The sequence below is a fragment of the Galeopterus variegatus genome, unplaced genomic scaffold (genome assembly GCF_000696425.1).
Source record: "Galeopterus variegatus unplaced genomic scaffold, G_variegatus-3.0.2 Scaffold705, whole genome shotgun sequence".
Classification (NCBI taxonomy): Eukaryota; Metazoa; Chordata; class Mammalia; order Dermoptera; family Cynocephalidae; genus Galeopterus; species Galeopterus variegatus.
The window spans coordinates 591,086-607,823 of record NW_007726816.1 but is presented as its reverse complement, the minus strand read 5'-3'; the positions used below and the strand labels follow the sequence as shown (position 1 = coordinate 607,823).

Below are 16,738 nucleotides of genomic sequence, written 5' to 3'. Positions count from 1 at the left end.
TCTTTTTTGCTGTTACACTTTAGGACAGCGATTTTGAGATACTTTGTGAGGTAAGTTGATACAGTCCCTGAAGTCCTTGTAATAGACTATATGACTTCTCTTTCTGGTACAGTTCTAGAAGCTGTGTGGTGCTTTGGTCATAGAACTGTCATGCTTTGATTGTAGCTGGTGCTGCTTCTCAGCTCATTCTCAAATTGAGCCTGGAGTAGATATTTACTTTGGGGGTTTTAAGTTAAAATATAGACTTAAAGAAGTATATCCTAATCCCAATTTTGATTATTTTATGGAAAATATGGCTTCTTTGTGGGTTTTAATCATCCTGACATGTATATAGTCTGAATGTTGACATTGTTTAGAACTCATAAATAGAATATAGGAATTTATATCTCTAAGACCACACATCTAGTCATAATTTGTAGTTCATAATATCATTAATCACTTAGAATTGCAGATGCGTTTGGTGCAAAAAGATCCTTTAATGGCCTTTGGGAACTCCCTGTTTGGATCCAATCTAATTAAGAATGGAGATGCAGGAGAGTGAGCCAGCCGTTCTCTTTTCTATACTGCTCAATTGATGCAACGATATCATTTTAATATTGACTCTTCTGATTTTGACATATTTTCTGATTTTTCCCATTTACCCTCCTTTGCCCTGTATGTGCTATGTAGCTATGTGCTAGCTTCCTTTTGTTGCTTGGAAGTATAACTTTCTGAGTTGTATGTTTAAGACTGTTAAATGAGTGACAACATTCTTAGTTTTAGTATTATATTTTTCAATTCATGTAAAAATGTCTCATACCGAAGTATTCACTGCATAGTTTTTTAAGAATTCTTATTTATTTGTCCTATACTGGCAAAGAAGGCAAAGCAGATGAACTTCCCTTTTTTCTGTTAATGTCTAAAATAACAGAAGAAAATGCTTTAAAATGATAGTTGCCCGCGATATGTGCATATAGCAAAAGTAATTGATATTTAATTTTAGAAATCTTGTAGGATGGAATAGTTATAAACAAATTAAGTGTTCTTTTCATTTGCATGTATAAATATTTTTCCATTCACAGAAATATTCTTGTTACTTATATTACTATTAGTCATTTCATATTTTTTAAAAAATCTCCTTTTCTCTGGCATTAACTCTGCTTTTGCCCTGTTCAGCACTAGCTGCTGATTGTTCAGAGTGACTGCCAAAAATTAATACGTAGAAGTTAACATAGGGTACAGCATCCTGATATACTATATTTGAGATGTTCTCTATTTGTATCATAGGAACAGATTTTTTAATCCATTAAAATTCAATCTTTAGAATTTTTATTTTAAATTTTAAAATTGGCTTCTTCAGTATTTAATATTGCTTTGAGTTGTGCTTTTGTTGGCACAGATGTGGCTGGCAATGAAATACTCAATAGCATGTGCATAGATACTGAATAAGAGGAGGGGGGTGTATTGTAAAAGTGTATATCTAATTGGTTGTCTTTTGTGTATAATCATTAATGAGATATATGTTTTCCATAAAAATGTACTTTTTAAAGAGTTACACATATATTATCTTATTTAACCTTCTCAGTGATCCCGGAGTTTAGACAAGCATCATTGCAACCATTTTACAGGTGAGAAACTAAGAGAGACAGGATGTTTAAGGAGAAACAGCATTGATAAGGAGCCTAAACTTTGCAGTAAGGTAGATGTGGGTACTGTTCCTAATGCAGGCCATTAATAGCTGTTATCATTTTCCTCATAGTGTTATCACAACCTCTCTGAGCCTCAAGTTGCTCATCTATATAATGAATATAGTAATACCATCTAGTAGGACATATCTAGCTCAGGGTTTGGACCACATTATATAATCACTAAGTTATTGCTTTTACTGTTGCTACATTAAGTAATTCACTTAAGTGTACTCAGATCTAATTGATAACAGGACTAGTACTAAAACTTAGGTTTTGTTTTTGTTTTTCTGGGGGTTTTTTTCTTACTTTTTTTTTTTTTTTTTTTTTTTTTAAAGATGACGGGTAAGGGGATCTTACCCCTTGACTTGGTGCTATCAGCACCACGCTCTCCCACGTGAGCCATGGGCCGGCCCTAAAACTTAGGTTTTGTTTTTGTTTTTCTGGGGGTTTTTTTCTTACTTTTTTTTTTTTTTTTTAAAGATGACGGGTAAGGGGATCTTACCCCTTGACTTGGTGCTATCAGCACCACGCTCTCCCACGTGAGCCATGGGCCGGCCCTAAAACTTAGGTTTTGTTTTTGTTTTTCTGGGGGTTTTTTTCTTACTTTTTTTTTTTTTTTTTAAAGATGACTGGTAAGGGGATCTTAACCCTTGACTTGGTGCTATCAGCACCACGCTCTCCCACGTGAGCCATGGGCCGGCCCTAAAACTTAGGTTTTGAATGTTTTGTTTTATGTCTCTACATCAAAGTTCCTTTAGTGACACATAGTAGGAAACTAACCTGGGACCATTAGGTGGCAGGGACCCACCCAAATGGTGGCAGGATCCACTGTCAGAATAGTAGACAGTGAGACTGGATTATAAGAGAACACAGGGAATTTAGGGGGAAAATGGATTCCCTTTGTTTCCCCTGGAGTCGTTTAGAAATCATAATATAGTTGTCCAAGAACTCTTGGCCTCTCCAAGGGATCTTCATCTTTCAGACCTGAGAAATTCGGATGAATCAGGGTATATAGAAGGAAGCTGTAAAGGCTTATTTGAGACAATTCTATTCCTGATGTGAATTCAGAAGCAAGTAAAATATTCTTTTGAAGTTAGCATCAGTCTAAAGATACTGGTTGGATGACTTCATGAGCACTGAGATCAGCCACATGTGAGGAATTTCTAAAAAGCCTCTTCTGAATTGGTATAGTTATCAGATAAATAGAGTCAGTATTTGTCATTCCCATGTATATATTCACCAAGAGTTTTGTTAACTGTTTTCAACTGTGATTGGCAAAAAAGTGTTTCTTGGTATGATCTGAGCAGTCTTAGGGCTTGGTGCCCCCAAATTCTTCTCCTTGGCTAGTCATATTTGCAAATGCAATTATATTAACTGTCTTAATGTATAGTACTTTTCACAGAGAACATTGCTGTTAGGGACACAGAGCAATTAAGTTTTGATGTAGAGGTCATGGGAAAAATTCTGCATAGATGAGAAATTAACTAGCAAATGAATCCCAGCATCAAGTACCATGAGTGGTACAGGCAGCAGACCAGGGCTAGGGATGTGGGGATGGTCATAGTCAAAGATGGGAATGTGGTAGAGATTACAGATGGTAAAATATTGAGGAACAGCTCTAGGTATATTTAAACTAAAACAAACAAAGGCACTGGATTGTAGATGTGGATGTTACAATATGTACATAGATGTTATAGTGACTAACAATATTGTCCAGACTAACATTGTTAATATATTACTGAGGTACAAATTTTTTTCTTTTCATTTTTAATATATTTTTTTCTTATTAGGACTAAAATTAGTTTCAGGTACATCTGAAATAACTAAAGATAGGGAAACAAGAAAGAAGTTCATATTATAAAATTCTTGTAAGTAGAATTACATATAAGTATACAGAACATGTATTCTGATATCACATGAATCACGATCTTTAAATCATATCCACTTTTCTTCCACTTAATATTTTAACTAGACCTGTTTTATTTACATTCTTAACAGAATATTCTTTTTTTGTGATAATCTAAAGTGTAATTACTTAAGGGAAAGTAAATTCCTGTATAAGGGCTCTTATTTCCCTGGAGTTGTTATGAAGTGACTATCATACAATTGGTACAAAGTCCAGGCTACAAATGGTTAGACAAAGTGAGTGAAAGCATGCTGGTTAAAATCTTCAGTTTCATGTTGTTAAGTGGCTCTTTTTCCCATCCTATGCTTTCGTTTTTCCTTCTTTCTCCTCCCTTTCCCTCTCCTCCCCTCTCCATTGAGATTACAAAGTTTAACATAATTAACTTTTATATCTAAAAATGATATTTACTTATAGCTTTTGTAATACCATTTATGGAACACTTCCAAAGTCCAAGCGTTCCATAGTGGTTAAAAGCAAGGGTTTTCAAACCAGACAGACACAACTTTTAGCTTTTTTATCTTTGAATAGCAGCTTACTCCTCTGAGGCATAGCTTCCTCATGTGGTACTAAATGGGTGATAATATAATCTCATTCGTTATGAGGATTAAGAAAGATCATATGTACACAAAGTTTGGACTATAATTGGCCTTTAATCTGACTAAAAACAGTTATCAGATGTGTTAGGCACTAATATATAAAGCATTATTTTTTTTTGCTGCAGGTCTGGCACAGGTAACTGGTAAGATTTTGATTTTTACCTCTTTAGGAATAGCATTCTTATTTCCAGCAATTAACTCAAAATTGGAGGAAGCAAAACTTAGGATTTGTCCCCTTATTCAGTGCAGTTAAATGCTTCAATTTTGACAGATCTTTACACAGAACTCAAGATTTTGATAGAGTCTAAAGACATGTATTAAAGCTCTGCAGTAAAAATAAATTATAGGAAAAAGCAAGTCACTGAGAGTCCCTAACAATTTTAGTGGCTGTATTCAGTGTACTAGTGAAATGAAAATGCTGATAGAATAACCCAGAGGTGTGATTACTTATGTAGACCTGAATGTTAAGTAGCTAAAAATTACATATTAAGAGCTTCATTTGTTTTTTTAGCTAATTCTTCAAAGAGCAGTATATGCCGAATCACGAGACAAGTATTTTAACTTTTAAAGTCACGAGTATTTATAATTTCCTCAAATTGTTAATATAAAGTAAAAAATCCTTGAAGAAATAGCTTTAATCTTCCTGCATTGATTTTATGAAATATATCAGAGACATGAAATTGCAGTTGTTGTTTTAGAGTAAGTTTGAATTTACTCTAAAAACGTAGAACTAGCAGGTATTTGAATGAGGACTTTGAAAAAATTTTGGAGCTACTTATTGCTGCAGATCACTTCAGCATTTCCAGAGGGACATGGTATTTGACTTTCTCTTTAGAACAACTTTAGCAGGATGGGAATATTTTATTATTTTTCTGCCTTTCAAAGAACGTAAAATAAACTATGGCAGATTGTGGACTAAGTACAAGAGAAGCTTTCATTGTGAATTAAGGTCAAGTTTCTTAGCAAGTGTATACCTGTTAGATGTAGTTGAATATCAATGTGAAGAGCCCTTGAGATATGAGTTATTCCTACTTCTTCACTTTCTGTTTTAGAACAGAAGAGTCTTTTTCACTTTGAAAATAAAATACACAGATCATATTTTCTAGGGCTTATCCAGTGATATCTAGAAGCATCTATTTGCTTTCCCTTAATATAATCATCACATATGCTTAGTCTTAGGAAATAGTCGTGTACTTATTAAACAGTGCTTACTAAATCTGTCGCATGCAAAACATCTTCAGCGCACTGAGATCTTGATAAATGTGCCTACTGGCGTCTTTGAGCAACAAACCATTTATTTATACAAGTAGGGTGTGTTCTATTCTCAATGTATTAACAGGAAAATGTGACATTTTAAAATCATATTCCCAAAGAAATGTAAAACAATATATTGTTTGGCATTGATTTTTCTCTGGTTTGGAAAATATATTATGAAATATGCATCCCAGATAGCTTAACTTTGTTGTAGCCATCAGAATGCCCCAGCCATTCTGAGGGGATGACTCTTTTGGATAATTGATTTTTTTTTCATACAATACTTCAGTTTCTAAATTAAATATATAAAAGAAATTGAGTACTTTGATACATTATTCTACTTTGTTTTCAAACTCAATATTGAGAGGGTGAGATAGCCTTACCCTCTAACTACATTTAGATGCTTGTGAACAAGTCTGGATCACCCTGTCATTAACTCTGCTACTTAGGAAGCTGACCCTCAGTTTTCTCATCAGCAAAATGGGGATAGTAATCGACCTCAAAAGTCTTTATTACGTTAAATAAGTTTGGGACACTGTCAATCATATAGTAAGCTATAAGTAACTGTAAGCAGTTGTCAGTACTTTTTTAAAATTTCTGTTTATTTCTTCTCAATCTCTTCTCCCTTTTTCTTTTCCTCTTTTTATGCCACTTAGGCTGTCACAGTGCTGCAAGGCAGGGCCATGAGACAAGGCAGTAGTTCCCCCAAATTAGAGCAATTTCTTATAAAACTCACTCTGTGTAACAGCCATAATAAAATGAGTACTCAGAATATTTAGAAACTCTATTGGGAAAAACTTCTAAAAATTACATGAAGACTTCAAAATAAACTAATCACAATATTTGAACTCCAAATAAATGCTTTATTATATTACCTCCAAAGTTTAAAGTGTGGATTGGATTCATCTGTACACATTCTCTCTTAAAATATAGACTTTTAAACGTGGATAGCTGGTATTTAGGCTTTGTGACAATTCCTTGGGAGAACTTTGAAGATATTATTCCAATAAAATCATAATTTAAAAAGTCATTACTTTTATTACATCAATAACATGTATGGTCTTAAAATGTAAAAAAAAAATGTAAATTATATTAAATATTAATGAAAATACAAGATCTTCAATTTCAAAGTGAAAATTTGAAGATAATCCCAAACATCTGTTTTGAATTATCTTACTACAAGGAAAAGTTTAGTGAATGTTAGAACTCTTTATTGTTTAAGTAGGATGTAGGATATAGCATAATCCCGTCTCTGTTTTAAAAGCTGGAGTGTGGCCTTAATTTTTTTTTTCCTTTTCATTTCCTCCCCTCCTTTCCCCTCCCTTCCCTTTCCTTTCCTTTCTCTCTCTTTTCTTGCTCGACCCCAGTTACGGAGCATTAGATTAATTGTATTCCTTGGTTCATGGACAGTTTCAGGTTGATCCCTGCAAATTTTCTCTTTTATTTTTGTATTCCCTGTTTATCTCTATTAACTTCATTTTTCCTTTGCAGCATAGGCAACTGCTCTGATGTGTTTGATTTCTATCCTTAGATTTACAATATACCATTGTAAAATATGTAATGACATTTTGGGTATGTATCAATTTTTAATATTTATAATACAGCACAATGCATTCAGTTTTTTGATTCATTATAGGCTTTTGTGATCCATTCATGTTACAATAATTACATAGTGTTTGCTAGTCCTGCTGTATAGTAGTTTATGAAGTGTATGTCCCACATTGTGCTGTCATGATGGACACATTGATGACCTCCACAACCAACATTAAGACACTTGTATTAAAAACCCCCTTACATGTTTTCTTAGGTGAGAATTTCTCTGAGTAGGATTGCTAGACAGGGTAATCAGTTACATTTGCTGATTTGACTGAGAACTATCAGACAGCATCACAGAATGGCTGCTCAGGTGGAATGCACTGGTTCCTTCCTTCACATCCCCACCAATACTTGGCTTTATTTACTTTTTAGTTTTTGCCAATCTAGGTAAAAAAAATACCTCATTGGTGTAATTTGAATTTTTCTGGGTTACTAAGAAATGAGTTTTAGTTTAAATGCTTGGCATCTGTTTTGATTACCCTCTTGGAAGATTCTTATTCATATCCTTTGCCCATTATTTTTCCCATTGGATTTCATATCTTTTTCTTGTTTTGTAGGAGTTGCTTTTATCTTCCAAGTACAGTCCCTTCCCTGTTTAGATGTCTGAAATATCTTCTCCTAGTGGAAGTCCTTCATTTTGAGGCACTCAAATCCACCAGTTTTTTACCTTTTGAGTTATATTTGGGTTTTTTTTTAAAAAGTCATTTTCCATTCTACAGAGATATTTTCCTAGGTATTCTTCTGTTAGCTTTACCTTTTCATATTTAACTTTTTAAACTATCTGGAGTTTACCTTTGTGTTTGAATATAAAAAAAATCCATTTTCATTTTTCTCATATACTATGGTTAAAATACATTTTTTGAGTTCCGTAATAAATTATGCTAAAATATTGATTGGTATTATATAGAATTGGTTATTTTAAGACACTTGACATCTTTGTAATGTTAAAGTGTTCATCAATGAGCCTTGGAATATTCCCCCATTGCTTACAGGTTTTGGTTTATATACTTTCAAGCAGTCAGACCAGTTAGATTGGCATGATGTAAAAACGTTGACATGTTTAACATGATCAAGTTTTTATTTTTTTATTTATATATATTTTTATCGATTATGCATATTTTTAGGGTATGAAGCTGACCATCACCACCTGTGCCCAAGATGCGGTGATCAGATCAGTATTATTGGCGTGCCCCTTACTATAAATTACAATTATTCCCTGTTTTCCCCACCCCGTTACTCCCTGACCTCCCTCTTCATCCCCCACTTCAACCCTGACAACTGTAGGTATGCTCTCTCCCTCTGCAAGTCCAACGTACCACTGTGGTCTTTTCTTCCTTTCTCAGGTCCCACTTATGAGTGAGGACATGTGGTATTTTTCCTTCTGGACCTGGCTTATTTCACTTAACATAATTTTCTCCAAGCTCATCATTTTGATGCAAGTGGCAGAATTTCATTCTTTTGTATGGCTTAGTAGTATTCCATAGTGTTTATATACCACATTTTCCTTATCCAGTTATCTATCAATGGACAGTTAGGTTGGTTCCATATCTTGGCTATTGTAAATAGAGCTGTAATGAATATGGGAGTGCAGGTATCCCTTTGACATGATGATTTCCATTCCTTTGGGTATATACCTGGAAGTGGGATTGCTGGATCATGTGGTAGATCTATCTGTAGTTTGAGAAACAAGTAACAACAACAAAAACAAATAAATGGGATTATATCAAACTAAAAAGCTTCTGCACAGTGAAGGAAACAATCAGAGTGAAACGACAACCTACAGAATGGGAGAAAATATTTCCAAACAATACTTCCAACAAGAGGTTAATATTCATAATATACAAGGAACTCAAGCAATGACACAGTAAAAAAAAAAAAAAAAAAAAAAAAAACAGTTAAAAAATGGGCAAAGGATCTGAACAGATATTTTTTAAAGGAAAACAAAAATGGCCAACAGTCACTTAAAAAAATGCTCAGTATCACTAATCATCAGGGAGATGCAAATTAAAACCACATTAAGATATCACCTCACCCCAGTTAGACTGGCTATAATCAAAAAGATGGAGAATAACAAATGCTGGTGAGAATGTGGAGAAAGGGGAACTCTCTCATGCTGTTGGTGGGACTGTAAATTAGTACAACCAGTATGGAAAACAGTATGGAGGTTTCTCAGAGTTTTAAAGTAATAGAAAAAAGAATTAACCACAGAACTAGCTACACTGATTAATTCTGTAGGTTAATTATATGAAACTGAAATAATCACATTAGCCCTTTTAAGATACACTTTTTGTATATTACTTTAATGTATTTCTACATTAGCTGGATTTTAAATGGCTTCTAAATTCAATTATGATTTTTTTTTTCACTTTTCATTTTATCATTGAACCATGGAACACAAACAGCTTTTATGAAAAGAATTGCTGTTTATTTGACCATTAGTAGAGTTTTATTGTAGGTCATATTCTGTAGGACAGTTTTATATTTTTGTAAGTGATCTCTACTTCATGTTAGCCTTTATCGGTTGCATTGACGCAAAAATCTATCCCATTTATATTTGAAAATATGGAAATGGTGATGGCAATTTTCATACCAGAAAAAAAGTGTGTGACGATTTTAGTTTTCACTTTGGCAGCTCTTCCAAAACCTAGAATCTGTATTGATAAACACAGCATTGAGGAACAATTATTTAAGGAAGAAGGGATTTTGAACAGGAATTGTTTTCATATTTGAGTATGGTGAAATTGTTTATGTCAGTGTCATTTAGCAAAAGACCACCAGGGATATACCTGGAGTAAAAGAAGTCGGCTTAATTACTCCTTCCACTGAAAAGAGAACACTACATCATGGTGAACTCTGGGTTATCTTATATGTACAATTACAGGATTTTTACTTGGAGTGATTTGGGAGAGGGTTTAAGGGAAGCAGGTGTTTCCTTGAAATTGGATGCTGGAACCATTCTATGATTGGATCAAGGAGTCATTTATTTAGCAAGAGAGGAGTATGTTTGGTATTTTGTGGGTTATACAGTGATTATTTCCTTTTTTGTGTTTAGGATCTTTCATTGTTTCATTTTATCATGGTCTGAGTAACCTTGTCTGAAGCTGGTGTTCTCTGTGATTGTGTATGTAGAAGGGGAGATCAAAATGGCCTGGCAGTGAATGTCAGATTAGTTACGGACATCAAGGGCTGTCTTTCTTCTCTCCCTCCCTCCCCCTTCTCTTTCTTTCTCTCTTTTTCTCATCCATAAACAATTAAGATTGTTTCTAAAATATGTGCTCAATTGGGGATTTTTTTTTTTTTTTTTCCTTTTCCCAGGCACCTAGGACAATGAAGTACTCATAAGGATGTGAGAGATTACCATTTGGACAAAAAGCAAGAAACTTAGTTTTACATTGTGGCTTTGCCACAGTTAAGTTTGTTGATGACTTTTACTTCCTAATTTGTTTTCTCACTTTGAAGTAGCCACCTCCCTTACTGACCATCCCTCCTGTTGGAGACCCTCCTAATCTTGGCCCCCTGGGTGACTGTGGTTACATTCTGACTGGTCTCCCTGTTGCTCTTTTTGTTCCCTTACAGTGAGGACCTCCTCCACGGAGGAGGCAAGAGTGGTCTTTTGAAAATGTAAGTCATACCAGAGAACCCCCCTGCCGAAAATTCTCCTTCACACATTGCGAATAAAATAACCACCAGACTTCCTATTGTGGCTCATCAGACCCTAGATGTTGAGACCTCTGCCTGTCTCTGTGACTTTGTCTTGGCTTTCTCTTTCATTTTGGAGCCACTCACCTGATGGGCCATTTTGTTCCTGGAAAATAGCAAGTTCAATGTCGCCTTAGGTCCATTACTCTACCTCCCTTAGCTGGAATCACCAGTCTTTGCAAGGCTGACTTCTTACCCTTTAGTTCTTAGAGATCACACCTATTTCCCTATTTCTATAACATCCCTATCTAAATTAACCCTATCCATGTCACCTTACTTTTATATTATTTGTAGTACTCATCACTGTCTGAAGTTAATTCATTGATTTTATAGTATGGATTCTATCTTGAGGCCACCATTCTACCCCTCCCTCTTTTTACATAAGCTCCGCATGGGTGAGAACTTCACTGTTTTAGACAGTACCGAATGTCCAACTCTTAATGAAGTTCCTGACACAAAATAGGAGCCTTTAACAAATACCTGCTTAATGAATTAATGCATCTGTGAATGAATAAATGAACAACCCAATGAGTGAACTTATATCCTAGATAGAGCTATGTGCCTCTTGACTATTAACAAGAAAAGCACTTGTTAGTTGTTTGAGATACAAGTACCAAAAAAAAGTCCATTTGTTTCTCTGCATAAATGTAAAACATTCAAACAAAATAAGTCCTTGCTATAATGTATGTTTCAGCATCTATGTTCTAAGACTGGTTTAGATGGGATAGCATTATAATGATGTTTTCTGTTACTTAAGTTAATATTTGGATACATTTCTCTGGAGTGATTTTGATGTGAATATATTTTCATTAACTAATCCCACAGTTAAAGCAGAACTTTGGGAGGGATGGAGGATGGGGGACTTGAAAAATAGCCTGGATGTTAGGACTTCCCATAGAGCCATGCTGTATTTGTAGGAGGGATACTAGATATAACCCACATGTGTTATGCATGTTCAATTTGAAGATAAGTATAATTTTACTATTTTTTCTATTTTTTGTTTTCTGTTATTGATAGTTCAGTTTGACAGAATTTCAAACTGGTTTATCTTTCAATATAAGGATACAATTTTCTGTGGACTCCTAATGCCAAAACATAATTCATAATGTATAAATGTTAGTTTGCAGTGGAAGTCAAAACGTGGTATGAAAATGTCAGGTGGGAGGTGGAAGAAGTTGGAATTAGCCAGTCTTGCATCGGAATATCTGCTCTAACACTTCAGTACTAACTTGTTAAGTTCTTTAATGCCTCCGAGTTTATTTCCTCATCCACAGGATAAGGGAATAGTCATAATATTTATGTATATGACTGTGTTGAGAGCTCAGTGAGATGATGCATGTCAAGTGTGTGGCATGGTATGTGGCACTATTAGGCATTACTTAGTTGTGAGTTCAGTATCTTCTGTTTTCTGTTGGAGGCAAAGAAGGTATATGACTTCTCAAATAGGAAAGAGTTTTCTCTATAGATAATATGAGTGCATAAAGTACATTACATTTAATATTATTTTTATAAGCAACGTTCAATTGACTATTGTAAATTGCAATAATCAACCATAATAGCATTAGTGATAATAGCAATATTTATTGTACATTGCAAGAGTATCAACCACAATAACATTAGTGATATTTGCAATATTTACCATGTTTCAGGCACTGTCTTAAACACCTTATATACGTTAACTCGTTTAGTCCTCATCACAAAGCCCATGAAACACTGATTATTTCCCTATTTTACAGATAAGTAAACTGAGGCACAGGAGTGTTATATTACTTACAGGCAAACAGGCAAATCTGGGATTGGAAGATTATACTTTTTTATGCATTAAAAATTGATACCTCAAAACCCCTTTCATTCTTCAGGTATAGCCAGTAATCACCCAAATAGGTATATCTCAGCACACATAAGCATTTTTTCATTGCCATCTTCCTGTCAGCGTGGATAGACTTTGATTTCAGGACTCAGAACCCATCTCTTTGTGCAGAGGGAAGAATACAAGAAAAGCAGCCAAGTTGAGAGCTAGGTCTGTTTGTGAGCCATGCTTTGTGGGCAATTACTGATGCTTTGCTTTTCATTCTTTTTAATATTGAAAAATCATGATTATTTGGGGAGAAAATAAGAAGTGCATAGAAAATACACAACTTTCAATATAATTATGTGTAGAGATACTGATTTTCCCAGAAATGAACTTAGTAGGAAGGGGATAACAGAACCTGGCCGGTTAGCTCAGCTGGTTAGCATGTGGTTCATAACACCAAGGTCAAGGGTTCGGATCCCTGGACTGGCCAGCCTCCCACCCTGCCCCCACCCAAAGAAAAAATTATATCTGACCAGACTGTATATACTAAACTGTTTTGAGAAGCGTGTTTTACTGATATGTTTTTCTGCCTGTTAAGCTTCTTTATAAGCTTTGATCTTTAGGGGTTTTTTTTTACTTTTCATCTCTAGATCTTCTATGCCACTTATCAGTTTTTCGTACTTGAATAAAATCTTTGTTTATTTTAAGATGATTTCTTGCAGTTTCTGGTCCAGTAACTATACAATAATTTTAGACCATGAAGACCCCTACTGAAATTTGAAAGAGCATGACGTCTTTGTAGGTGATCTTAAAATAACATAGTTCTTGGCTTTATGATGAACTATATATGTGTATCAGCTTTGAGACATAATAATTACTTTAATTTATTTTAGGCTATGATTGTATTTAATCTCCTGGTTTGATGAAATGTTAGAGTATAAAGGAAATAAATTTTTCCTGTTAAAAATGTTTTATGGAGGTTTTCTTTCCCTGTGATACTTCCTGTTGGCCTGATATTATGTCATGTATAATTGGATTGATGCTCAGCCTGAATACTTCTTTTTCTTGTTGGCAGCATGGGGTAACCTTGGAAATGTTCTCAAGAGTCAGAGCAAAATTTCTGAAGCTGAAAGTGCCTACAGAAATGCTTTGTACTACCGCAGCAACATGGCTGACATGCTTTATAATTTGTGAGTATGCCTTGCTTTCTCTGGTTTGGTTTATCTCTGAAACCTGCAGTGAGAGGGACTGTTGATTTAACTGCTGGAAATGGAGATGATGATAGCTATTTTCCTGAAACAGGTTTTTCACTAATCATGCCTCTGAGACTAGTGGGTGAATGGTATTTGTGATTTCTTTGGTTTGGGCCACATCGTTTGTATTCATGGGAATTGATACATTATGACTGATAATCTTAAAATAGTACAACATAAAAATTGGTTTAAATACTTTTAGGTTTTTCTTAAAAGTGTATGCCATTAGTACTTAGATGGGTTCATAAAATAAGCCTGTTATGGATGTACCACTGCTTACACAATTGATGCCTTGATTATTATAATGATAGATTTTGTCATCCATTAAAAATTGCTTGTGTCAAAGTATATATAGAATATGTGCTAAACCAGGGGAGTTAATAAGATTGTGCTACTGCTGCTGCTTTTTTTCCTCTCCCTCTTCCTGTCCCTCTCCCTCTTCTTCCTCTTAGGATATTGATGATTACCAGCAGCATTTGGGTAACAGGATAGTTTAGAATATCCATGTGTACTAGGTTAGAAAAATGCTTAGGGGAGAAATTGGTTCTGACCTTTGAATGGAAAGTCGTAGTGGGTACTGTGAGGTATAAGTAGATAAATGCAAAGTAAATCCAAATTCTTTCTTTGTATCTCATATTTATGAGAACATTTTATCAGTAAGTAATAGAAATCTAGTTTAAACTTGCTTAAACACAAAAGAGAATTTATTAATTCCCATTACTGGAAATTCCTGTGATTGACTAGATGCAGGCACAGTTAGATCCAGGTGCTTGTTTATGTTTCAGGAATTTGTCTCTATCTGTGGCTCTGGTTTCCTCTGGGTTAGCTCCATTGTCTGTAGAACTGTATCTATAATAATGGGAAAGATGACTCCACTGCCTTTATGCATATAACATCCTGACTATTCTCAGTCTCAGAAGGAAAGAGAACTTTTTTTTGTCAAGGTGTCTATATTAATAGAACTTTTAATTCTTTTTAGTTAAAAAAAAATGAAAGAATTTTTTTTTTTTTGGTCATTTTCTTTCCTGAAGTAAGTTGAGTTTGCATCTTTTCTTTACTTGAATGAAAATATCAAGCTACTCCTACAAAGGCTCATGTCCTCTTCATGTGAATAATGTTATGTTGCTGTATTATTGGTTAATCGTATTTTTATTTCATGAAAAAGATCTTTATCAGTTTTATAAATTTACACTCATATTTTATTTTTTTATTTTTTGCATCTAAAAGTGATGGCAAAGGGGTCTCTTGCCTTGCAATATGGGATACCAGTTTTCTGTTGGTGTTCATTCTGCATATGTTTTGGGGGACAGAAAGTAAGCTGAACAACTAACACCTCTTCATTGAATTTGTTTCTTTCTCTCTTATCCACAACCACTGGTTAAAAAGTTAGGTACCTCTTGATGACCCCTGTTGGGCAAGGGTTCAAAGAAAAAGGAAATGTGTTTATCCAGGCTTATTCTATGCTGAAAAGAGAAATGTATTCAGTTAGGCAATTCTACTTTACATGTAATTTAACTATATCTTACAACTTTGTCTGTGGATGCATATATAAACTGAAAGCATATAGGTAGACGTCCCCAAACCCTAGTGAAAAATCTTTCCGGAAGTGGTGGTCATAAACAAGATCAGTTTTTTTGTTCTTTAATTATTGGAAACGGATATGTGCCACATATGTATAGTTCCAAAATGTTTTTTCTAATATGGCAGGTTTTTAAACAACACTTTAGCTGTCAGCTTAAATGGAGAGAGACTTAAAATTCACAGCAAGTGTTGTCAGTGATTTGGAAGTATTGGATTATCTAACCCATGTGGTCGACAGGATTCTGATACTCAATAATTATATTTCAAAATAGGTGAATTCAATGATTTTTTTAATCAAATATTAATGAAATGCACCAAGATAGATCTTTTACAATTCATAATATCATAAATATGTTTGGTATCAACTGTTCCTAGGAGCAAACATTTTTTTTCTTTACTTATTTACATAGATGGGGAAAAAATGTTTTCTTATGGATAGTTTTCCTTTTTTTTAGATGTATAGTCTATTTTCATTACACAGTTTTCTCTGATGTACACAGTTATTCCTTGTTCTATTTCATCAACTAAAAGAGAAGGAATTTGCTTTGCCCAGTCTTTCCAGTAAACTTAACCTCTTAATACTCCTTTGTAGCAACAGCAGGTGTTAGTCACTTTTTGTATCATCAGTTAGACTTAATGTCTCTTAAAGATGTTTTATGACTGAAGCCTAAGACTAAAAAACCTATTGATATTAATTAGCATTAAATACCTATATTTGTTAATGAATTTTAGAAGCTGTTGGGAATCCTAAGCTTCTGTTAGGTCCTCTACTTAACTTTTAATGAGTAACCTAGATTTTTTTTTTTTTAACATATTTGATGTTTGTAAACCTACTTGCTTTGTAAATTATTAGAATAGTTTTATATTACCAGAAATGTCTATTAGGATAATAATCTGAAGACATATGTCATTATTTAATTTTAAAACAGTAATTACTAAAGTGAGGCATTCCACCACTGACCAGACAGGATAATTCTAGGAAGTCAGAGATAATCCTTAAATATATCCCTATCATTTTGTTTTTATGTTTGTATTTAAAAAATATAACTAGCACATCTGAATATTGTTTTAGGTGGGGATGGAAAAAAATGGGTAATTTGGGAAAATATTAAGTAAATAGTAGTGCAAGTGATGTGCTATCTGAAGTGGGTTCTATCTGAAGTTTAGTGAACAACAGTATAAAAATTTGAGGACAGTTTTTTTCAGGTCAATAATGATATCAAGTTCTATCTAATAGTTGTATACAAAGGGTTATAGTCCCTGTTGATAAAATGATGAAATCATTTTAATTTTTTTCTTTCTTTGGTAGCAATTGCTTAAATTACTTCCATGTGCCAAACATTCTTCTTAGTTCTTTTCATATGATATCATGGTTTGTCTCCAAGTGAAAT

At 34.1% G+C, this 16,738-nt stretch overlaps 1 protein-coding gene across 1 annotated transcript in view; it reads left to right on the top strand.

Moving 5' to 3' along the window:
- TMTC2 (transmembrane and tetratricopeptide repeat containing 2) overlaps positions 1-16,738 on the top strand; it is a 390,547-nt gene that overhangs the window by 199,280 nt on the left and 174,529 nt on the right. Inside the window, exon 4 of the mRNA XM_008571569.1 lies at positions 13,589-13,703. Coding sequence (XP_008569791.1) covers positions 13,589-13,703 — 115 coding nt within the window. The remainder of the gene's footprint in view (positions 1-13,588; positions 13,704-16,738) is intronic.